The 24,555-nt window shown below is 43.0% G+C and overlaps 1 protein-coding gene across 1 annotated transcript in view; it reads left to right on the forward strand.

The window, feature by feature from the left end:
- Nucleotides 1-24,555, forward strand: part of LOC139760479 (uncharacterized) — a 59,043-nt gene that overhangs the window by 7,274 nt on the left and 27,214 nt on the right. Inside the window, exon 3 of the mRNA XM_071683755.1 lies at nucleotides 9,797-9,899. Within this exon, the coding sequence (XP_071539856.1) occupies nucleotides 9,797-9,899 (103 nt within the window). The remainder of the gene's footprint in view (nucleotides 1-9,796; nucleotides 9,900-24,555) is intronic.

A 24,555-nucleotide genomic window follows, 5' to 3' on the forward strand; every position in this document is an offset into this window, starting at 1 on the left:
TAGTGGGTTGTTACTTTTGTGGTATGTTGTTATTGTGGTAGTATGTTGCTGATGTGGTGGGATGTTTGTTAGTGTTGTGGTATGTTGTTGTTGTGGTGGTATGTTGCTGATGTGGTGGGATGTTTGTTAGTGTTGTAGTATGTTGTTGGTGTTGTGCTATGTGGATGAAAAGGTAGGTTGTTGCTAGAGCAGTATGTTGTTGCCGGGATGATATGTTGTGGCTTGTGTGGTATGTTGTTTATGGACTGGTATATTTTGTTGCTGTAGCAGTATGTTATTGACGGGAGGTGAGGTAGGGGTATACCTATGGGGTACAGGTCAGAGACCAAGCGATGAGCCTCATCATGAGCTCTTACCGTCTGGGGTGAAAGGTGTGCACAAACGGTGATCTGGGGAGACGGGGAGGTAAAGTAGGGTGGTGTATGGCTCACCCCACCTCATCAACACACACACACACACACACACACACACACACATTCAGCCAGCTGGGGGTATGTAAATATGGCCCCAGACGACACGTCTTAACTTTCCTACAGAGACGTCCCATACCTCAAGTCCCGCATCCCATCCCTTCTCCTCCCACTAACCACCCGAGTCCCTGGCCTGGCCTGGCCTGGGGCTTCACGAGGCCACATTACCATCCCGGGACGGAAGGGCGGCCGGTCCCTGACCAGTCCTCCGTCTCTCACTACATAATTCATCCCAAGAGGAACGAAGGCTTATCTTGGCATGACCAGCTGACTAGCAAAATGACCCGAACGGGCGAATTTCACCTCAGTTGCCTAACCGAGCCCACGGGGAAAACGAAACACGATAAGTTCCCAGGTGCACTTCCGTGTAATAATCACACCATCAGGGAAGATACTAGAAAGAAATATGAGTCAGCTGATATACAACGAAGAGACGTAGCTAGGACGCCATTTGGTAAACACGGGATTGTCCACGACACACAACGAGCGTATCATAAACTTATGTGGACAAGAAGGGATGAGAAACTGCAGAAGCTGGTGACTGAGTTTGGTTAAGTGTGTGAAAGAAGAAAGCTGAGAGTAAATGTGAAGAAGAGCAAGGTTATTAGGTTCAGTAGGGTTGAGAGACAAGTTGATTGGGAGACAAGTTTGAGTAGAAAAAAAAAAAAAATGGAGGAAGTGAAGTGTTTTAGATATCTGGGAGTGGATTTGGCAGCGGATGGAACCATGGAAGCGGAAGTGAGTCACAGGGTGGGGGAGGAGGCGAAAATTCTGGGAGCGTTGAAAAATGTGTGGAAGGCGAGGAGGTTGTGTGTGTGCGTGTGTGTGTGTGTGTGTGTGTGTGTGTGTTGGGGGGGGGGGGGGGGATTGGCCTGGGTAGCGACGTGCATGTTCAACTACTCTCCTTATGTTATCTTGATAATCATCCTACACTGATTTGGTTAATAACAGGTTGTGCTGTAAAGTTACCTGGGGATAACTTTATGTTATAAATATAAGCAATTACGAATTTCAGTGACGTAATGTTACGGGTAGCGTAACGAGATGAGAGCTACGATGTGTGTAGGTTGTTAAGGTCTTCAGTTTGATCGTTTTTCTGGCCAATGTTTAACAGTTTCGTTACTGTGGTCATCTCTATGTACTGAATGACTCTGCCAACCATCTTGCAGTTACTTTTCTACCCGTGTTGGAAAGCTTCAATAAATCGCCTAAAGTAATATATAAAATTGTTACGAACTTGTTTAATCGTTATCATCCATATATATATATATATATATATATATATATATATATATATATATATATATATATATATATATATATATATATATATTCTTTTCTTTCGTACTATTCGCCATTTCCCGCGATAGCGAGGTAGCATTAAGAACAGAGGACTGAGCCTTTGAGGGAATATCCTCACCTGGCCCCCTTCTCTGTTCCTTCTTTTGGAAAACTGAAAAAAATGAGAGGGGAGGATTTCCAGCCACCTGCTCCCTCCCCTTTTAGTCGCCTTCTACGACACGCAGGGAATACGTGGGAAGCATTCTTTCTCCCCTATCCCCAGGGATATATATATATATATATATATATATATATATATATATATATATATATATATATATATATATATATATATATGGGGATAGGGGAGAAAGAATACTTCCCACGCATTCCTAGCGTGTCGTAGAAGGCGACTAAAGGGAACGGGAGCGGGGGGCTAGAAACCCTCCCCTCTTTGTACTTTAACTTTCTAAAAGGGGAAACAGAAGAAGGAGTCACGCGGGGAGTGCTCATCCTCTTCGAAGGCTCAGACTGGGGTGTCTAAATGTGTGTGGATGTAACCAAGACGAGAAAAAAGGAGAGATAGGTAGTATGTTTGAGGAAAGGAACCTGGATGTTTTGGCTCTGAGTGAAACGAAGCTCAAGGATAAAGAGGAAGAGTGGTTTGGGAATGTCTTGGGAGTAAAGTCAGGGGTTAGTGAGAGGACAAGAGCAAGGGAAGGAGTAGCACTACTCCTGAAACACGAATGGTGGGAGTATGTGATAGAGTGTAGGAAAGTAAACTCTAGATTGATATGGGTAAAACTGAAAGTTGATGGAGAGAGATGGGTGATTATTGGTGCATATGCACGTGGGCATGAGAAGAAAGATCATGAGAGGCAAGTGTTTTGGGAGCAGCTGAATGAGTGTGTTAGTAGTTTTGATGCACGAGACCGGGTTATAGTGATGGGTGATTTGAATGCAAAGGTGAGTAATGTGGCAGTTCAGGGAATAATTGGTATACATAGGGTGTTCAGTGTTGTAAATGGAAATGGTGGAGAGCTTGTAGATTTATGTGCTGAAAAAGGACTGGTGATTGGGAATACCTGGTTTAAAAAGAGAGATATACATAAATATACGTATCTAAGTAGGAGAGAGGGCCAGAGAGCGTTATTGGATTACGTGTTAATTGATAGGCGTGTGAAAGAAAAAACTTTTGGATGTTAATGTGCTGAGAGGTGCAACTGGAAGGATGTCTGATCATTATCTTGTGGAGGCGAAGGTGAAGATTTGTAGAGGTTTTCAGAAAAGAAGGGAGAATGTTGGGGTGAAGAAAGTGGTGAGAGTAAGTGAGCTTGGGAAGGAGACTTGTTTGAGGAAGTACCAGGAGAGACTGAGGACAGAATGGAAAAAAGGTGAGAACAAAGGAGGTGAGGGGATAGGAGGAGGAATGGGATGTATTTAGGGAAGCAGTGATGGAGTGCGCAAAAGATGCTTGTGGCATGAGAAGTGTGGGAGGTGGGTTGATTAGAAAGGGAAGTGAGTGGTGGGATGAAGAAGTAAGATTATTAGTGAAAGAGAAGAGAGAGAGGCATTTGGACGATTTTTGCAGGGAAAAAAATGCAAATGAGTGGGAGATGTATAAAAGAAAGAGGCAGGAGGTCAAGAGAAAGGTGCAAGAGGTGAAAAAGAGGGCAAATGAGAGTTGGGGTGAGAGAGTATCAATAAATTTCAGGGAGAAGAAAAAGATGTTTTGGAAGGAGGTAAATAGAGTGCGTAAGACAAGGGAGCAAATGGGAACTTCAGTGAAGGGGGCTATTGGGGAGGAGATAACAAGTAGTGGTGATGTGAGGAATTGGAGTGAGTATTTTGAAGGTTTGTTGAATGTGTTTGATGATATAGTGGCAGATATAGGGTGTTTTGGTCGAGGTGGTGTTAAAGGTAGTGGGTTAGGGAAAATGATTGAGTAAACAGAGAAGAGGTAGTAAAAGCTTTGCGGAAGATGAAAGCCGGCAAGGCAGCAGGTTTGGATGGTATTGCAGTGGAATCTATTAAAAAAGGGGGTGACTGTATTGTTGACTGGTTGGTAAGGTTATCTAATGTATGTATTATTCATGTTGAGGTGCCTGAGGATTGGCGGAATGCTTGCATAGTACCATTGTACAAAGGCAAAGGGGATAAGAGTGAGTGCTCAAATTACAGAGGTATAAGTGTGTTGAGTATTCCTGGTAAACTATATGGGAGGGTATTGATTGAGAGGGTGAAGGCATGTACAGAGCATCAGATTGGGGAAGAGCAGTGTGATTTCAGAAGTGGTAGAGGATGTGTGGATCAGGTATTTGCTTTGAAGAATGTATGTGAGAAATACTTAGAAATGCAACTAGATTTGTATGTAGCATTTATGGATTTGGAGATGGCATATGATAGAGTTGATAGAGATGCTCTGTGGAAGGTATTAAGAATATATGGTGTGGGAGGCAAGTTGTTAGAAGCAGTGAAAAGTTTTTATCGAGGATGCAAGGCATGTGTACGTGTAGGAAGAGAGGAAAGTGATTGGTTCTCAGTGAATGTAGGTTTGTGGCAGGGGTGTGTGATGTCTCCATGGTTGTTTAGTTTGTTTATGGATAGGCTTGTTAGGGAGGTGAATGCAAGAGTTTTGGAAAGAGGGGCAAGTATGCAGTCTGTTGTGGATGAGAGAGCTTGGGAAGTGAGTCAGTTGTTGTTCGCTGATGATACAGCGCCGGTAGCTGATTCGGATGAGAAACTGCAGAAGCTGGTGACTGAGTTTGGTAAAGTGTGTGAAAGAAGAAAGTTAAGAGTAAATGTGAATAAGAGCAAGGTAATTAGGTACAGTAGGGTTGAGGGTCAAGTCACATGGGAGATAAGTTTGAATGGAGAAAAACTGGAGGAAGTAAAGTGTTTTAGATATCTGGGAGTGGATCTGGCAGCGGATGGAACGATGGAAGCGGAAGTGAATCATAGGGTGGGGGAGGGGGCGAAATTTCTGGGAGCCTTGAAGAATATTTGGAAGTCGAGAACATTATCTCGAAAAGCAAAAATGGGTATGTTTGAAGGAATAGTGTTTCCAATAATGTTGTACGGCTGCGAGGCGTGGGCTATGGATAGAGTTGTTCGCAGGAAGGGTGGATGTGCTGGAAATGAGATGTTTGAGAACAATATGTGGTGTGAGGTGGTTTGATCGAGTGAGTAATGTAAGCGTAAGAGAGATGTGTGGAAATAAAAAGAGTGTGGTTGAGAGAGCAAAAGAGGGTGTTTTGAAATGGTTTTGTCACATGGAGAGAATGAGTGAGGAAAGATTGACCAAGAGGATATATGTGTCAGAAGTGGAGGGAACGAGGAGAAGTGGGAGACCAAATTGGAGGTGGAAAGGTGGAGTGAAAAAGATTTTGAGTGATCGGGGCCTGAACATGCAGGAGGGTGAAAGGCGTGCAAGAAATAGAGTGAATTGGAACGATGTGGTGTACCGGGGTCGACGTGCTGCCAATGGATTGAACCAGGGCATTTGAAGCGTCTGGGGTAAAGCATGGAAAGTTCTGTGGGGCCTGGATGTGGAAAGGGAGCTGTGGTTTCAGTGCATTATTACATGACAGCTAGAGACTGAGTGTGAACGAACGGGGCCTCTGTTGTCTTTTCCTAGCGCTACCCCGCACACATGAGGGGGAGGGGGATGTTATTCCATGTGTGGCGAGGTGGCCATGGAAATAAATAAAGGCAGACAGTATGAATTATGTACATGTGCATATATGTATATGTCTGTGTGTGTATATGTATGTGTACATTGAGATGTATAGGTATGTATATTTGTGTGTGTGGACGTGTATGTATATACAAGTGTATATGGGTGGGTTGGGCCATTCTTTCGTCTGTTTCCTTGCGCTACCTCGCTAACGCGGGAGACAGCGACAAAGCAAAATAAATGAATAAATATATAGATAAAAAAAAGTATATATATATATATATATATATATATATATATATATATATATATATATATATATATATATATATATATATATATACATATTATATTTTTTATTATACTTTGTCGCTGTCTCCCGCGTTTGCGAGGTAGCGCAAGGAAACAGACGAAAGAAATGGCCCCACCCCCCCCCCCCCCCATACACATGTATATACATACGTCCACACACGCAAATATACATACCTACACAGCTTTCCATGGCTTACCCCAGACGCTTCACATGCCTTGATTCAATCCACTGACAGCACGTCAACCCCGGTATACCACATCGCTCCAATTCACTCTATTCCTTGCCCTCCTTTCACCCTCCTGCATGTTCAGGCCCCGATCACACAAAATCTTTTTCACTCCATCTTTCCACCTCCAATTTGGTCTCCCTCTTCTCCTTGTTCCCTCCACCTCCGACACATATATCCTCTTGGTCAATCTTTCCTCACTCATCCTCTCCATGTGCCCAAACCACTTCAAAACACCCTCTTCTGCTCTCTCAACCACGCTCTTTTTATTTCCACACATCTCTCTTACCCTTACGTTACTTACTCGATCAAACCACCTCACACCACACATTGTCCTCAAACATCTCATTTCCAGCACATCCATCCTCCTGCGCACAACTCTATCCATAGCCCACGCCTCGCAACCATACAACATTGTTGGAACCACTATTCCTTCAAACATACCCATTTTTGCTTTCCGAGATAATGTTCTCGACTTCCACACATTCTTCAAGGCCCCCAGAATTTTCGCCCCCTCCCCCACCCTATGATCCACTTCCGCTTCCATGGTTCCATCCGCTGCCAGATCCACTCCCAGATATCTAAAACACTTCACTTCCTCCAGTTTTTCTCCATTCAAACTCACCTCCCAATTGACTTGACCCTCAACCCTACTGTACCTAATAACCTTGCTCTTATTCACATTTACTCTTAACTTTCTTCTTCCACACACTTTACCAAACTCAGTCATATATATATGTATATACATACATACATATATATATATATATATATATATATATATATATATATATATATATATATATATATATATATATTTTTTTTTTTTTTTTTTTTTTTTTTCATACTATTTGCCATTTCCCGCGTTAGCGAGGTAGCGTTAAGAACAGAGAACTGGGCCTTAGAGGGAATATCCTCACCTGACCCCCTTCTCTGTTCCTTCTTTTGGAAAATTAAAAAATAAAAAAAAAAAACCTAGAAAGGGGAGGATTTCCAGCCACCCGCTCCCTCCCCTTTTAGTCGCCTTCTACGACACGCAGGGAATACGTGGGAAGTATTCTTTCTCCCCCATCCCCAGGGATAATATATATATATATATATATATATATATATATATATATATATATATATATATATATATATATATATATATATATATACACACACACACACGCATCATGAGTTTCACGACAGTGATGCAGAGTGGCTTGATTGTTTATGCTAGTCAGCCTCCCGGTCACATGAGTGGTATCCCCTTGGCTCTGAGGGTTGGTTGGGGGAGGACGATTCCCTCTTCTCCAGTGTGTGTGTGTGTGTGTGTGTGTGTGTGTGTGTGTGTGTGTGTGTGTGTGTTTTATTTGGCCATGTGACACCTTGTATCCACGCTGGGGTGACAGTACCTGGCAATATGACCAAGACACGTGCAGGTGAACCTGGTTTGCTAACATGCTCTCCTTAAGCCACCAGGGACAGAGGAGCCGATATGTTGTCAACAACGGATTTCGTCATCACGCACCGTAGCCCAGCATGAGCAACCATCACCGGCAGACAGACAGACCTTGTGGTCAAAGGCACCACCTAGTACGAGAGATAGACTATATACTAAGAGAGGAGGTGTATGCAGACAGGAAGGCAATACGAAATAGTGTAACTACGAAGCCCTAAACATCTTGTACAGGGGAACAGACGTGGAGGCCGAGAGTTCCATGGTCTAGATACAGGGCAGAGTTATATCAGAATCTATGAAAGATTCAACCAGGGTGTTGGTGAGACGTACACCATCGATAGTGATGAGAGAGAGAGAGAGAGAGAGAGAGAGAGAGAGAGAGAGAGAGAGAGAGAGAGAGAGAGAGGCGGAGGAACATGTCTCCTGGGTGATATAGTAGAGTGAGAGACTCGCATGGACATGCTATAGAAGGAAACACAGGTATCAAGCAGCATTTGACAAATACAAGAAAGCCAGAGATGACTCCATCATCATAAGGGAAGAACGGGATCAGGCGCGAAGCCTACATGGTCCTTGTGTTGGTAGAGCTACAGAAAGTCTTTCGCAAGATTTTCTCGGTAGATTAACAGTTAAGGACCAAATCCCAGGGTTAAGGGACTCAGAAAGACACAAGTTAAACCAAGACATACGTGAGGAGATGAACACGATATTGTAGAATGTATCACACTTGAGAACCAGACAGTATCATTACATTCACCCAGGGAAGGAGATGATGCGTCAGAGAATATCGAAGATGTTCCTGTGGCAGTGATAGACATGTGAAGACATCGGACCTGCGCGGAGCCCTACTTGAGATAGCGTCTTGCCATTTGCACTCAAAAAGTGGGCAGACGTTAGCAATGTCGATTCCACTCGCCCTCCATGGATGTTTCGGTGGAATGGAAGGGAGCCAGTGCTGTTTCAGGACTCAAAAAAGGTGGCAGAAGAAACCCTGAATTATAGACAAACTAGCGAGAAAAACTTGCAAGATGCGAGAAAATATAATCAAAATGCATTTACATGAATACGTAACTGGCATTAACTGCCCGAGTGGGAGACAACATGGGTTCTGATGGGTTAAATTTTGAGTAACGCATCTGTTGGATTTCTGTGAACTAGTCCACAGTATCCCCGAGAAAAGGGACGGGATGAATTTCCCTGGCTTGCCAGAGGCCGTCTGATACTGTCCCTCGTGAGATATTGATGGTGGAGCTGAGGAGGACACCTCAGGCCAACCAAATGGCACTGGACAGAAGACGAACGTCAGGAGTTCCTTTTTCAAGTTGGCTGACGGGTAACGACTTGGGTACCGTAGGGCTTAGTGCTGGAGCCACAGCTGTTCCTGACCCACGTAAAGGATTCACGAGATGAGGCGTACATCAAAGATTTGCATAACAACGAAGACTGCGGAGAGTAGAGAAGAGTTAGAAGAGATTTGATAACCGAGGCCTTGACCAAGTTTACAACAGAATGGGTTTTCGGTATCACAAGAGAGAGAGAAGGTGTAGAGGAGGACAACTGAAAGCTGAGTTAGAGGAGTGTGAAAGTGGGGCGTGAGGAAGTCTAGCAGAGTGACCGACCACGAAACGAACCAGGTGAAGAACAAGTGAAGGCGGCTACCACTAGACCAGTCAAAATAAGCAGAGCCTTTGTGGTACAGTGATCAGCGTTGCGACACACCAATCTAATGGTTCATGTTCCGGATATGGAGGCAGGCTCACAGTCAACCCAGCTGTTCATCCTCCCCTTTGGAGCTGGTCCATGAATGGGTAAACTGAATGGCGTAAACTGGTATGTGTGTGTGTGTGTGTGTGTGTACATGGTACTAAGACATGATTCATAGAATACAAGGTTAACAGACAAGGCAACACAGATGTACAACTCTCTCCCCGTGACACACATACAGGAATCATATATGATAAAACACACACACACACACACACACACACACACACACACACACACACACACACACACACACACACATTCCTCTTCTGTCTGGAGGGTGAATGACGAGAGGGTCACCAGTGTTGGATGTTTGGCTTTGATTGCTGTTCGCTCACATCCCCAATCATTGATGCATCAGTACGACTGTGCAGGACCCCCATTATCTAGTGAACACGATAGATTATTTTAGAAGATATCTATTATTAGATGATTAATGAGTATCTAAGTTAGAGGCACAAAACCTTCAGCAAAAAAGAACTAATGTGTTTTGCTATGTAATAGAATTAGGTTAGAATTATGTTGTAGTGGTAGGTGTTAAGTTATCCCTCCCACATCATGATAACATAACTTGTGTCAACCACCTACAGTCCTCATCCATCGCTCTCTCTGTCCGCAGCTATCCAGCGATGCGGGCGGGCTACCGCCTCCCTCGGTGACCCCTCCCGCCACCTCCCTCATCTGGCTGCCGGGGGTCCACGCCGACGCCGTCCTCGCCACCTGTGAGTTCATCTCCCACATTTTCCCTCCCAATACTTACAGTACATTTTTATAAGTAATAGTAGTAGCCTGTACGTGCAAAAGTAGAGATCATTAAACGCAACTGCTTTTTGCGTAGTCTTATAGTGCGTGCGGTGAGTCTTTCCTCATAAAGCATATATTTGAGTAAAGGAATTACGTTATCTATTCATCTTATTCGCTTCCTTCAAGTCTTTCATCAACTCTGATCTGTTGACCAAAACTGACCACCGTACTCCAGATGAAGTCTGTTCAGGGTGGGTATCCTATCCTTTGTTCTGTAGTCTGGGATTCTCGTATACAAATAGCCTATTGCCTCCGTAGCTAAGATCACAATTGATATACAAATAGCCTATTGCCTCCGTAGCTAAGATCACAATTGATTATCATTCCGAGGTCCACTTCTTTCTTAACTTCTTGTGGAGGTTAACCATCAAGCATTCCCAACTCAAAACATATATTTTTGGGGTGAACAAAATTGCATAACTTTACATTTATCGACGCTGAAATCCGTCTGCAAAGTCTCTATCCACACTGCCTGTGAGACTGCAGGGCATCCTTACTTTGAGATGGCTGTTCCCCAATATGGTGAGTCCGGTCTGTAGGTCAGTGATGTATAATATGAGGAAAACTTATGGATCCTACGACTTAACATTGTGGAACTCCACCAGACACGTAAAGCCAATTGGTTGCTTCATTTAATACCATTGTTGCCGTTCAGAAAGTCATCACGCTAGCCATCCAAAGATTCGATCCTGTATGCCGTGAGCTTTGATTTTATTCAGCAATCTGTTTTATGGCATTTTATCGAAATGCTTTAAGAGAGGCCAAGTATAACTCATCAGCGGGTATTTTGGAGTCCCAGCCTGCCATGTATAATATGAATTAGAAATTCAGTTAGATCCGTTAAACTTGAACCTTTATTTAGGGAAGAAACGATTTTGACTAACGATTGTTTCCAACACTTCATCGAGAACCGAAGTCTGATGCAGCAGTAGTACGAAGCACATATCGGGTCTCCTCTTTTGAAAATTGTTAGTTACGTGAAAAGCTTTTCCTTCTTGCAATGATTGGATGAACATTTTGACGACCGGCTTGCTTCTTTCAGTATTCTGGGAGGAGATATCGTCTGAATCAGTTCATTTGTTCGGAGTTTGTATAGACACTTAAATCATCGTGGCATTAGTCAGCTCCAGAGTCCCGTATTTCATCTTCGTGGCATTAGTCAGCTCCAGAGTCCGTATTTCATTATCAGTGGCCAGGAATATGCTTTGCGCCGGTAGTTTATCAGAGAAGTTTTCGAAGGCGAACACTGATGAGTAGCCATCACTTAAGAAGAGTTGCAATGTGTTTACTGTTGCTTGATAAAGGGCTAATAGTAACCCTAATTTTTTTCCTTGTTTGGGAGTTATTAAAAAAGAAATCCTTAGGATCTGTTTCGAATTGTGGGAAACTATTTTTTCATTATTTTTCTCTTATGGTTCTGGTATTCTTGCGACATTCTCTTAGCAATCTTATATGAAAATGATTTTCGCCGCTTGAACTAAATGACCTGCAGACATTCTCGTTCCTCATTGGTTAATTAACTAATTGATTAATTAATCAAGTCATTGGTTACCTCATTCTTTGGACATGGCTCTTCCCTCACCCATTCCCTCTTCACCTTTCGACGGACGTTGATTATTTCAAGAAGTATATTGTATTGATAGAGTTACCTCGAATCTCAACTCTTTCCACTTATGTGATCAAGTATCATCCTTTACCTGAGTCATGGCACAATCGATCGAAGTCTGCTAATGAAGCAATCTATCAACGTTAAGTTAATCTGACATTGGCTACTGTCTTGTTCTCTTCGTTGTCATCGAACCAGCGGTTTACAGTGAATCTGAGACAAAATTGTGATCACTTTATTTCATAACTTTCTGTTGACCGCACTAATAAGAATCGTGTCTGTGAACATTACCATTATCTATTACCATCTTACGTTGGGTCTCTGACCATTAGCGGTCTTCTCTTCGTTCAATTAACCTGTGCCCCTTATGGTCACCCATCTGTCAAAAGGTCCCCTCTTATGTTGGGATTGTTCAGATTTCCAGTACTTTCTTTTTATCATTTATTAAGGATTTGATTTTGGACATCTTATGTGTTAATTCAGTACATAGTGTGTTAGTTAAAACTGTCGTGTTCGTATTCAGAACCTCAATTTAAGGAGTCTATCTTTTGAATATTTATTTATATCTATTATGCTTAACCGCCGTCTCCCGCGTTAGCAAGGTAGCGCAAGGAAAGAGACGAGGAATGGCCCAACCCACTCACATACATATGTATATACATAAACGCCCACACATGCACATATACATAAATATACATTTGAACGTATACATACATATACATACACAGACATATACGTATACACACATGTACACATCCATACTTCCTGCCTTCATCCATTTCCGTCGCCACCCCGCCACACACGAAAATAGCATCCCTCCTCCCCTACCAGAGAGGCAGCGGCAGGAACAGACAAAAAAAGGCTACATTCGTTTACACTCAGTCTCTAGATGTAATGTGTAATGCACCGAAACCACAATGCCCTTTTCACATGAAGACACCCTTCACATGCCCTGGCTCAATCCATTGACAGCACGTCGACCCCGGTATACCACATCGTTCCAATTCATTCTTTTCCTTGCACGCCTTTCACCATCCTATATGTTCAGGCCCCGATCGCTCAGAATCTTTTTCACTCCATCCTTCCACCCCCAATTTGGTCTCCCGCTTCTCTTTCTTCCCTCCACCTCTGACACATATATCCTCATAGTCAATCTTTCCTCACTCATTATCGAAATGTGTCCAAACCATTTCATCACACCCTCTTCTGCTCTCTTAACCACACTCTTTTTATTACCACACATCTCTCTTACTCTTTCATTATTTACTCGATCAAAGCACCTCACACCACATTTCATTTCCAAAACATCCACCCTCCTCCGCAAAACCCTATCTATAGCCCACGCCTTCCACACATTTTTCAACGCCCCCAGAACTTTCGCCCCTTCCCTAACCCTGTGACTCACTTCCCCTTCCATGGTTCCATCCGCTGCCAAATCCACTCCCGGATATCTAAAACACTTCACTTCCTCCAGTTTTTCTCCATTCAAACTTACCTCCCAGTTGACTTGTCCCTCAACCTTACTGTACCTAAAATCCCTGCTCTTATTCACATTTACTCTCAGCTTTCTTCTTTCACACACTTTACCAAAGTCAGTCACCAGCTTCTGCAGTTTCTCACTCGAATCAGCCACCAGCGCTGTATCATCAGCGAACAACAACTGACTCACTTTCCAAGCCCTCTCATCCACAACAGACTGCATACTTGCCCCTCTCTCCAAAACTCTTGCATTCACCTCCCTAATAACCTCATCCATAAACAAATTAAACAACCATGGAGACATCCGGCACCCTTGCCGGAAACCGACATTCACTGGAACCAATCACTTTCCTCTCTTCCTACTCGTACACATGCCTTACATCCTCGATGAAAAAATTTCACTGCTTCTAGCAACTTGCCTCCTACACCATATACTCTTAATACCTTCCAAAGAGCATCTCTATCAACTCTATCATATGCCTTCTTCAGATCCATAAATGCTACATACAAATCCATTTCTTTTTCTAAGTATTTCTCACATACATTCTTCAAAGCAAACACGTGATCCACACATCTTCTACCTCTTCTGAACACACTGCTCCTTCCCAGTATGATGCTCTGTGCATTCTTTCACCCTCTCAATCAATACCCTCCCATATAATTTCCCAGGAAAACTCAACAAACTTATGCCTCTGTAATTTGAGCACTCATCTTTATCCCCTTTACCTTTGTACAATGGCACTATGCATGCATTCCGCCAATCCACAGGCACTTAACCGTGAGCCATACACACACTGAATATCCTCACCAACCAGAAAACAATACAGTCGCCTTCTTTTTTGATGAATTACACTGTAATGCGATCCAAACCCTCCACCTTACCGGCTTTTATCTTCCGGAAAGCTTTCACTACCTCTTCTCGGTTTACCAAATTATTCTTATTGACCCTCTCACCTCGCACACCACCTCGACCAAAAAACCCTATAGCTGCCACTCTATCATCTAACACATTCAACAAACCTTCAGAATGCTCACTCCATCTCCTTCTCACATCACCACTACTTGTTATTACCTACCCATTAGCCCTCTTCACCGATGTTCCCATTTGTTCTCTTTTCTTACGCAATCTATTTACCTCCATCCAAAACATCTTTTTATTCTCCCTAAAATTTGATTATACTCCCTCACCCCAACTCTCATTTGCCCTCTTTTTTACCTCTTGGACCTTTCTCTTTCTTTTATACATTTCCAAGTCATTTACACTATTTCCCTGCAAAAATCGTCCAAATGCCTCTCTATTCTCTTTCACTAATAATCATACTTCTTCATTCTACCACTCACTACCTTTTCTAATCGGCCCACCTCCCACGTTTCTCATGCCACAAGCATCTTTTACGCAAGGCATCACTGCTTCCCTAAATACATCACATTCCTCCCACACTCCCCTTACGTTCTTTACTCTCACTTTCTTCCATTCTGCACTCAGTCTCTCCTGGTACTTCCTCACACAAGTCTCCCTCCGAAGCTCACTTACTCTCACCACTTTCTTCACCCCAACATTCTCTCTTCTTTTCTAAAAACCTCTACATATCTTCACCTTCGCCTCCAAAAGATAATGATCAGACATCCCTCCAGTTGCACCTCTCAGCTCATTAACATCCAAAAGTCTCTCTTTCACGCGCCTATCAATCAACACTTAATCCAATAACGCTCTCTGGCCATCTTTCCTACTTACATATGTATACTTATTTATATCTCTCTTTTTAAACCAGGTGTTCCCTATCACCAGTCCTTTTTCGGCACACAAATCTGCAAGCTCTTCACCATTTCCATTTACAACACTGAATACCCCATGTTCACCAATTATTCCCTCAACTGCCACATTACTCACCTTTGCATTCAAATCACCCATCACTATAACCCGGTCTCGTGCATCAAAACTACTAACACACTCACTCAGCTGCTCCCAAAACACTTGCCTCTCATGATCTTTCTTCTCATGCCCGGTGCATATGCACCATTAATTACCCATTTCTCTCCATCCACTTTCAGTTTTACCCATATCAATCTAGAGTTTACTTTCTTACACTCTATCACATACTCCCACAAATCCTGTTTCAGGAGTAGTGCTACTCCTTCCTTTGCTCTTGTCCTCTCACCAACTCCTGACTTTACTCCCAAAACATTCCCAAACCACTCTTCCCCTTTACCCTTGAGCTTCGTTTCACTTAGAGCCAAAACATCCAGGTTCCTTTCCTCAAACATACTACCTATCTCTCCTTTTTTCTCATCTCAGTTACATCCACAGGCATTTAAACATCCCAATCTGAGCCTTCGAGGAGGTTGAGTACTCCCCGCGTGAGTCCTTCTGTTTCTCCTTTTAGAAAGTTAATATATATATATATATATATATATATATATATATATATATATATATATATATATATATATATATATATATATATATATATATATATATATTCTATCCCTGGGGATAGGGAAGATAGAACACTTCCCACGTATTCCCTGCGTGTCGTAGAAGGCGACTAAAAGGGAAGGGAGCGGGGGACTTGAAATACTCCCCTCTCGTTTTTTTTTTTTAATTTTCCAAAAGAAGTAACAGAGAAAGGGGCCAGCCCTCTGTTCTTAACGCTACCTCGCTAACGTATTCCTCACGTGTCGTAGAAGGCGACTAAAGGGGACGGGAGCGGGGGGCTAAAAACCCTACCCTCCTTGTATTTTATCTTTCTATAAGGGGAAACAGAAGAAGGAGTCACGCGGGGTGAGCTCATCCTCCTCGAAGGCTCAGATTGGGGTGTCTAAATGTGTGTGGATGTAACCAAGATGAGAAAAAAGGAGAGATAGGTAGTATGTTTGAGAAAAGGAACCTGGATGTTCTGGCTCTGAGTGAAACGAAGCTCAAAGGCAAAGGAAAGAGTGGTTTGGGAATATCTTGGGAGTATAGTCAGGGGTTGGTGAGAGGACAAGAGCAAAGGAAGGAGTAGCACTACTCCTGAAACAGGATTTGTGGGAGTATGTGATAGAGTGTAAGAAAGTAAACTCTAGATTGATATGGGCAAAATTGAAAGTGGATGGAGAGAAATGGCTGATTATTGGTGCATATGCACCTGGGCATGAGAAGAAAGATCATGAGAGGCAAGTGTTTTGGGATCAGATGAGTGAGTGTGTTAGTAGTTTTGATGCACGAGACCGGGTTATAGTGATGGGTGATTTGAATGCAAACGTGATTAATGTGGCAGTTGAGGGAATAATTGGTGTACATGGAGTGTTCAGTGTTGGAAATGGAAATGGTGAAGAGCTTGTAGATTTGTGCGCTGAAAAAGGGCTGGTGATTGGGAATAGCTGGTTTAAAAAGATATATATATATATATATATATATATATATATATATATATATATATATATATATATATATATATATATATATATATATATGAATATAAGTATACGTATGTAGATAGGAAAGATGGCCAGAGAGCGTTATTGGATTACGTGTTAATTGATAGTCGCGCGAAAGAGAGACTTTTGGATGTTAATGTGTTGAGAGCTGCAACTGGAGGGATGTCTGATCATTATCTTTTGGAGGTGAAGGTGAAGATTTGTAGAGGTTTTCAGAAAAGAAGAGAGAATGTTGGGGTGAAGAGAGTGGTGAGAGTAAGTGAGCTTGGGAAGGAGACTTGTGCGAGGAAGTACCAGGAGAGATTGAGTACAGAATAGAAAAATGTGAGAACAAAGGACGTAAGGGGAGTGGGGGAGGAATGGGATGTATTTAGGGAAGCAGTGATGGCTTGCGCAAAAGATGCATGTAGCATGAGAAGCGTGGGAGGTGGGCAGATTAGAAAGGGTAATGAGTGGTGGGATGAAGAAGTAAGATTATTAGTAGAAGAGGAGAGAGAGGCATCTGGACGATTTTTGCAGGGAATAATGCAAATGACTGGGAGATGTATAAAAGAAAGAGGCATGAAGTCAAGAGAAAGGTGCAAGAGGTGAAAAAGAGAGCAAATGAGAGTTGGGGTTAGAGAATATCATTAGATTTTAGGGAGAATAGAAAGATAGTTTGGAAGGAGGTAAATAAAGTGCATAAGACAAGGGAACAAATGGGAGCATCAGTGAAGGGGGTTAATGGGGAGGTGATAACAAGTAGTGGTGATGTGAGATGGAGATTGAGTGAGTATTTTGAAGTTTTGTTGAATGTGTTTGATGATAGAATGGCAGATATAGGGTGTTTTGGTCGAGGTGGATGGAAAGTGAGAAGGTTAGGGAAAATGATTTGGTGAACAGAGAAGAGGTAGTAAAAGCTTTGCGGAGGATGAAAGCCGGAAAGGCAGCGGGTTTGGATGGTATTGCAATGAAATTCATCAAAAAAGGGGGAGACTGTGTGGTTGACTGGTTGGTAAGGTAATATAATGTATGTATGACTCAAGGTGAAGTGCCTGAGGATTGGCAGAATGATTGCATAGTGCCATTGTACAAAGGCAAAGGGGATAAACGTGAGTGCTCAAATTACAGAGGTATAAGTTTGTTGAGTATTCCTAAATTATATGGGAGAGCATTGATTGAGAGGGTGAAGGCATGTACAGAGGATCAGACTGGGGAAGAGCAGTGTGGTTTCAGAAGTGGTAGAGAATGTGTGGATCAGGTGTTTCCTTTGAAGAATGTATGTGAGAAATACTTAGAAAAAGAAATGGATTTGTATGTAGCATTTATGGATATGGAGAAGGCAGATGATAGAGTTGATAGAGATGCTTTGTGGAAGGTATTAAGAATATATGGTGTGAGAGGCAAGTTGTTAGAAGCAGTCAAAAGATTTTATCGAGGATGTAAGGCAAGTGTACGAGTAGGAAGAGAGGAAAGTGATTGGTTCTCAGTGAATGTCGGTTTGCGGCAGGGGTGCTGGATGTCTCCATGGTTGTTTAATTTGTTTATGGATGGGGTTGTTAGGGAGGTGAATGCAAGAGTTTTGGAGAGAGGGGCAAGTATGCAGTCTGTTGTGGATGAGAGAGCTTGGGAAGTGAGTCAGTTGTTGTTCGCTGATGATACATCGCTGGTGGCTGATTCGGGTGAGAAACTGCAGAAACTGGTGACTGAGGTTGGTAAAGTGTGTGAAAGAAGAAAGCGGAGAGTAAATGTGAATAAGAGCAAGGTTATTATGTGCATTAGGATTGAGGGACAAGTCAGTTGGGAGGTACGTTGGAATGGAGAAAAACTGGAGGAAGTAAAGTGTTTTAGATATCTGGGAGTGGATTTGGCAGCGGATGAAACCATGGAAACGGAAGTGAGTCATAGGGTGGGGGAGGGGGCAAAAGTTCTGGGAGTCTTAAAAAATGTGTGGAAGGCGAGAACGTTATCTTGGAAAGCAAAAATGGGTATGATTGAAGGAATAGTGGTTCCGAAAATGTTATATGGTTGCGAGGCGTGGGCTATAGATAAAGTTGTGCGGAGGAGGGTGGATGTGCTGGAAATGAGATGTTTAAGCCACAACATCTGGTGTGAGGTGGTTTGATCGAGTAAGTAATGAAAGGGTATGAGAGATATGTGGTAATAAAAAGAGTTTGGTCGAGAGAGCAGAAGAGGGTGTTTTGAAATGGTTTGGTAACATGGAGAGAATGAGTGAGGAAAGATTGACAAAGAGGATGTATGTGTCAGAGGTGGAGGGAACAAAGAGAAGTGGGAGACCAAATTGGAGGCGGAAGGATGGAGTGGAAAAGATTTTGAGTGATCGGAGCCTGAACATGCAGGAGGGTGAAAGGCGGGCAAGGAATAGAGTGAACTGGAACGATGTGGTATACCTGGGTCGACGTGCTGTCAATGGATTGAACTAGGGCATGTGAAGCGTTTGGGGTAAACCATGGAAAGTTCTGTGGGGCCTGGATGTGGAAAGGGAGCTGTGGTTTCGGTGCATTATACATTACAGCTAGAGAGTGGGTGTGAACGAATGTAGCCTTTGTTGTCTTTTCCTAGTGTACCTCGCGCACATGCTGGGGGAGGGGGGATGTCATTTCATATGTGGCGGGGTGGCGACGGGAATGAATAAGAGTAGACAGTATGAATTAAGAATTATGTATATGTCTGTGTATGTATATATATGTATATGTTGATATGTATAGGTATGTATATGTGCGTGTGTGGACGTGTATGTATATACATGTGTATGTGGGTGGGTTGGGCCTTTCTTTCGTCTGTTTCCTGGGGAAGAACAGTGCGGTTTCAGAAGTGGTAGAGGGTGTGTGGATCAGGTGTTTGTTTTGAAGAATGTATGTGAAAAATACTTAGAAAAACAGATGAATTCGTATGTAGCATTTATGGATCTGGATAAGGCATATGATAGGGTTGATAGAGATGTTTTGTAGAAGGTATTAAGAGTATATGGTGTGGGAGGTAAGTTGCTAGAAGCAGTGAAAAGTTCTTACCAAGGATATAAGACATGTGTGCGAGTAGGAAGAGATGAAAGTGACTGGTTTCCAGTGAATGTCAGGTTGCGGCAGTGCTTTAACACTTGTATGGCTATCTTGGAATCTCTGTGGATTGCGACGGGCTTGAAGTATTCCGTCGCACCGCGCTGTAGAGCTTTCGATATATCTATCAGCTCTGTTTGTAGAGTGGTCCAGCCATCTCTTAATCTCCAGAGGGGAGTCTGACCCTGGGTGTGGAAGGCAGCTTCGGACCTTCCTACGGTCTGATCGACCGAGCCGTCTGTGAAGTACTGCACTGCTTGTGGTGGTGTCACAGCAGCAGTTGTTTTAACGACTGGGCTCTTCAAGTCATCTCTCTGGAGACTGGACTGTCTGTCCTCGAGAGCTGTGACTGCGTACGTGGCTGGTTGAGGAACCTGTGGTGGTAGAAAGATATAGTCGTTACTGAGACCGTCTTCCATGGCTTTGATATACGAGTCGTCTGCAACTGTCGAATGGCATTAGTCGCCACGTGTGTCCAAAGGCGTTTTTCTGGTTGACCTACAACCTGATCACCACCTACTCGCCCGTAAGACCAGTGAGCATTGGGAAGAAGCCATCCGCCAGCGATCTGATGGCAGCTGTATAGTAAGTCCTTAGCGTGTGACTGTTGGCATTCATACATGGGCTGGTGAGCGACCTCAGAATGTTGCGTCTCCTTTTGGCCCTATGTCGGAGATACTCCAGCTGTCGCTTGGACATCAACTTCTGGTCGAGGCACACTGATGAGTGTAAGCCACGGTAAGATCATCTTGCTGCTCACTCCAAACTCTTCCACCTTGATTGGCTGCTTCCCACTTTTGGCTCCTCCTTTGCTGCCGTAAACACCAGTCTGCTTTTACCAAACACGCATATCCATCTCTATAGTTAGTAAGACTTACTTTCCAGTTTACATACGCCGCCCTGCGCCCAAAAGTCCTTTTCCCATCATTTATGTAATACCTCCACTCATATCCAACTTGGTAGATGTCCATATTCATCCACGAAAGGCTATGATATACATTTTTGTGTTCTATTTAACTCATTAGTGCTACAAGCGTCTAGAGAAAGAAGTGCTTTCCGACAGTCCGAAAAGCGATAACGGGAGCATCATATGGCGAGGGAATGTTACAGTCATCCAAGGTGAAGTTTGAGGAGAAACGGGAACTAAAGAGAGTTACTTTGTCTTCGGGAGAGACAGCTACAGTACCGTCAGAACGGAGAAGTAAAGGAAAGGTAGAGCGACAGAAGTTGTTAGAGATACCCTTAGCTAAAGACCAGAAAGACCTATGTGTAGATGACGAGGAGAGGTTGTCCCACTTCCTTTGAATAAAGGAACGCTTCGCCTCACGGATGATGTGCTCGCAGCGTGTACGGGCAGTGATGAAAACTGAATGGGAGTTAGAGGAAGGAGCGTTTTTCCAAGTTCGGTATGCCTGGTCCCTTGTCTAAATCGCCTAAGAACAGGAGCGGTTGATACATGGACTGGATGAAGAGGTCGTCTTGGAGGAAGAGGTGATAAATACTTCAATTCCCACAAGAATAACCTCTGCTATGCGTTTAGCGGAAACAGAGGCATCACCACATAAGAGACAGTAACTTACCCAAGGAAAGTCAGAAAAGAAGTTACATAGGTTATTCCAGTCAGTTTTGTCCAGGTACCAGTATCTACGCTTAGAAGGGGCTGCTGGAAGTGAAGGTGCCGTTAGAACAGATACATTTATTAGAGTGTGATCACATGAACCAATTGGGTTTGGTATTGTGTATCTCCAGCGAGATGGACTAGAGATGAAAAACAAATCCAAAACATTAGGAGAGAGGTCACAGCAGTCAGGAATATGGGTAGTGTGGGAGATTTGATCTAAATCATTGAGAATGGAGAACGTGAGGACTTTGATCCCTCCACCATCCGTATGGGAAGAGGTGAACGTTGAAATCCCTGACGTGGAGGATCTCGGATTGCGGGTGAGAGGATATCACTGTCTCATGGCGTGAGTTTAGATAGTCGAAGAAGAATATAAGATTTGTAGAATTAGGAGAATAATAGACGAAACAGTGTGATAGTAGGGAGACAGACCTAGAACAACATAACATCAAAGTTTCGGGGCTCAAGTTCCTTGAGACGTATAATGTATATGAAAGTGTCGTCCCGTCCCTGCCTTGAGGTTAGCAAAGAAGATCCAGGAACAGACGAAGAAAGGCCACAAGCGCTTACATCCATTGTCTGTCACAAAACCACAACTTATCCACAACCAAGGCCTACAGACCTATCCATGGCTTCCACCGGCCACTGTACATTTCCTGGTTCAGATTATTGACATGTACGTCGACCCTTGTATTTCACATTCAAACACCCAAGACTGACACTTCGAGGCGGATGGTCACTCCCCGTTTGGCTTCTTCATCTATTCCATCGTTTAAAACTGAAATAGAAAAAAGAGCGAAGGGAGATATCGGACTCCTGCTCTCGCCCCATTTTATTCTCCTGAGAAACGCAGGTTTTATGTAGGTGGAATCGAATGACGCCTCTAGACGCTAGAAACTTACACTATCACAAACAGAGGCACTTTTACAATACGTAAGTTTATCGATAATTTGTCTCCTTATTTGATGACCTTCTATATAACGCGGCGTTTCCCGATAATTTATCTAATTAGTCAATGACCTAGGTATGAAGCGGTGTTTATGATGATTTTTCTTATCATTCAATGACATTTCTTATAAACTGGCGTTCTTGATTATTATTCTCATTATATAATGACCCTAGTTATGAAGCAGAGTTTCCCGATAATTTGGCTCTTTTTGACGACCCTGTAATTTGATGATATTCTATTCGCACTTGAAAGCAAAAACAAAAGTCATTGAATATTTCTTGATCCAACAAACTACAACACTACTCAATCTTTTGCCCACAGACATTCTACTGGCTAACGTGTACCAATGATTACACACTGTATCAAAACTGTCCACTATCTACTTCATCAATCTAGGTTAAAAAGCTAAAGGTTTTGATCGCGTCACCCGTTACTCTACTCTTATCCCTACTGGGCAAAACCTAGGCTCCTATCCTTTCCCTGTAACTCAGATATCACATCTCTGGTGCCATCCTATTTGCCATCCTCTCATAAATCTTTACTCATACATGCACGATAGAGACGGAACTATTGTAAATGTCTCTTCTCCCAGCTCAAAAATAGTATTCACACACACACACACACACACACACACACACACACACGGACCTTCGTTGAGCTGTCTTCAGCGTTACGGACCATGAGTTACCATGGGCTCATCCGGGGTCGGACCCACATGGGTTATATATATATATATATATATATATATATATATATATATATATATATATATATATATATATATATATATATATATATACGTCTCCCACTCAATTTCATTTTTTCCCTGCAAAAATCGTCCAAATGCCTCTCTCTTCTCTTTCACTAATAATCTTACTTCTTCATCCCACCACTCACTACCCTTTCTAATCAACCCACCTCCCACTCTTCTCATGCCACAAGCATCTTTTGCGCAATCCATCACTGATTCCCTAAATACATCCCATTCCTCCCCCACTCCCCTTACTTCCATTGTTCTCACCTTTTTCCATTCTGTACTCAGTCTCTCCTGGTACTTCCTCACACAAGTCTCCTTCCCAAGCTCACTTACTCTCACCACCCTCTTCACCCCAACATTCACTCTTCTTTTCTGAAAACCCATACAAATCTTCACCTTAGCCTCCACAAGATAATGATCAGACATCCCTCCAGTTGCACCTCTCAGCACATTAACATCCAAAAGTCTCTCTTTCGCGCGCCTGTCAATTAACACGTAATCCAATAACGCTCTCTGGCCATCTCTCCTACTTACATAAGTATACTTATGTATATCTCGCTTTTTAAACCCGGTATTCCCAATCATCAGGAGGTCAAGAGAAAGGTGCAAGAGGTGAAAAAAAAAGGGCAAATGAGAGTTGGGGTGAGAGAGTATCATTAAATTTTAGGGAGAATAAAAAGATGTTCTGGAAGGAGGTAAATAAAGTGCTTAAGACAAGGGAGCAAATGGGAACTTCAGTGAAGGGCGTAAATGGGGAGGTGATAACAAGTAGTGGTGATGTGAGAAGGAGATGGAGTGAGTATTTTGGAGGTTTGTTGAATGTGTTTGATGATAGAGTGGCAGATATAGGGTGTTTTGGTCGAGGTGGTGTGCAAAGTGCGAGGGTTAGGGAAAATGATTTGGTAAACAGAGAAGAGGTAGTAAAAGCTTTGCGGAAGATGAAAGCCGGCAAGGCAGCAGGTTTGGATGGTATTGCAGTGGAATTTATTAAAAAAAGGGGGTGACTGTATTGTTGACTGGTTGGTAAGGTTATTTAATGTATGTATGACTCATGGTGAGGTGCCTGAGGATTGGCGGAATGCGTGCATAGTGCCATTGTACAAAGGCAAAGGGGATAAGAGTGAGTGCTCAAATTACAGAGGTATAAGTTTGTTGAGTATTCCTGGCAAATTATATGGGAGGGTATTGATTGAGAGGGTGAAGGCATGTACAGAGCATCAGATTGGGGAAGAGCAGTGTGGTTTCAGAAGTGGTAGAGGATGTGTGGATCAGGTGTTTGCTTTGAAGAATGTATGTGAGAAATACTTAGAAAAGCAAATGGATTTGTATGTAGCATTTATGGATCTGGAGAAGGCATATGATAGAGTTGATAGAGATGCTCTGTGGAAGGTATTAAGAATATATGGTGTGGGAGGCAAGTTGTTAGAAGCAGTGAAAAGTTTTTATCGAGGATGTAAGGCATGTGTATGTGTAGGAAGAGAGGAAAGTGATTGGTTCTCAGTGAATGTAGGTTTGCGGCACGGGTGTGTGATGTCTCCATGGTTGTTTAATTTGTTTATGGATGGGGTTGTTAGGGAGGTGAATGCAAGAGTTTTGGAAAGAGGGGCAAGTATGAAGTCTGTTGGGGATGAGAGAGCTTGGTAAGTGAGTCAGTTGTTGTTCGCTGATGATACAGCGCTGGTGGCT

This window comes from Panulirus ornatus, chromosome 37 (genome assembly GCF_036320965.1).
Source record: "Panulirus ornatus isolate Po-2019 chromosome 37, ASM3632096v1, whole genome shotgun sequence".
NCBI lineage: Eukaryota > Metazoa > Arthropoda > Malacostraca > Decapoda > Palinuridae > Panulirus > Panulirus ornatus.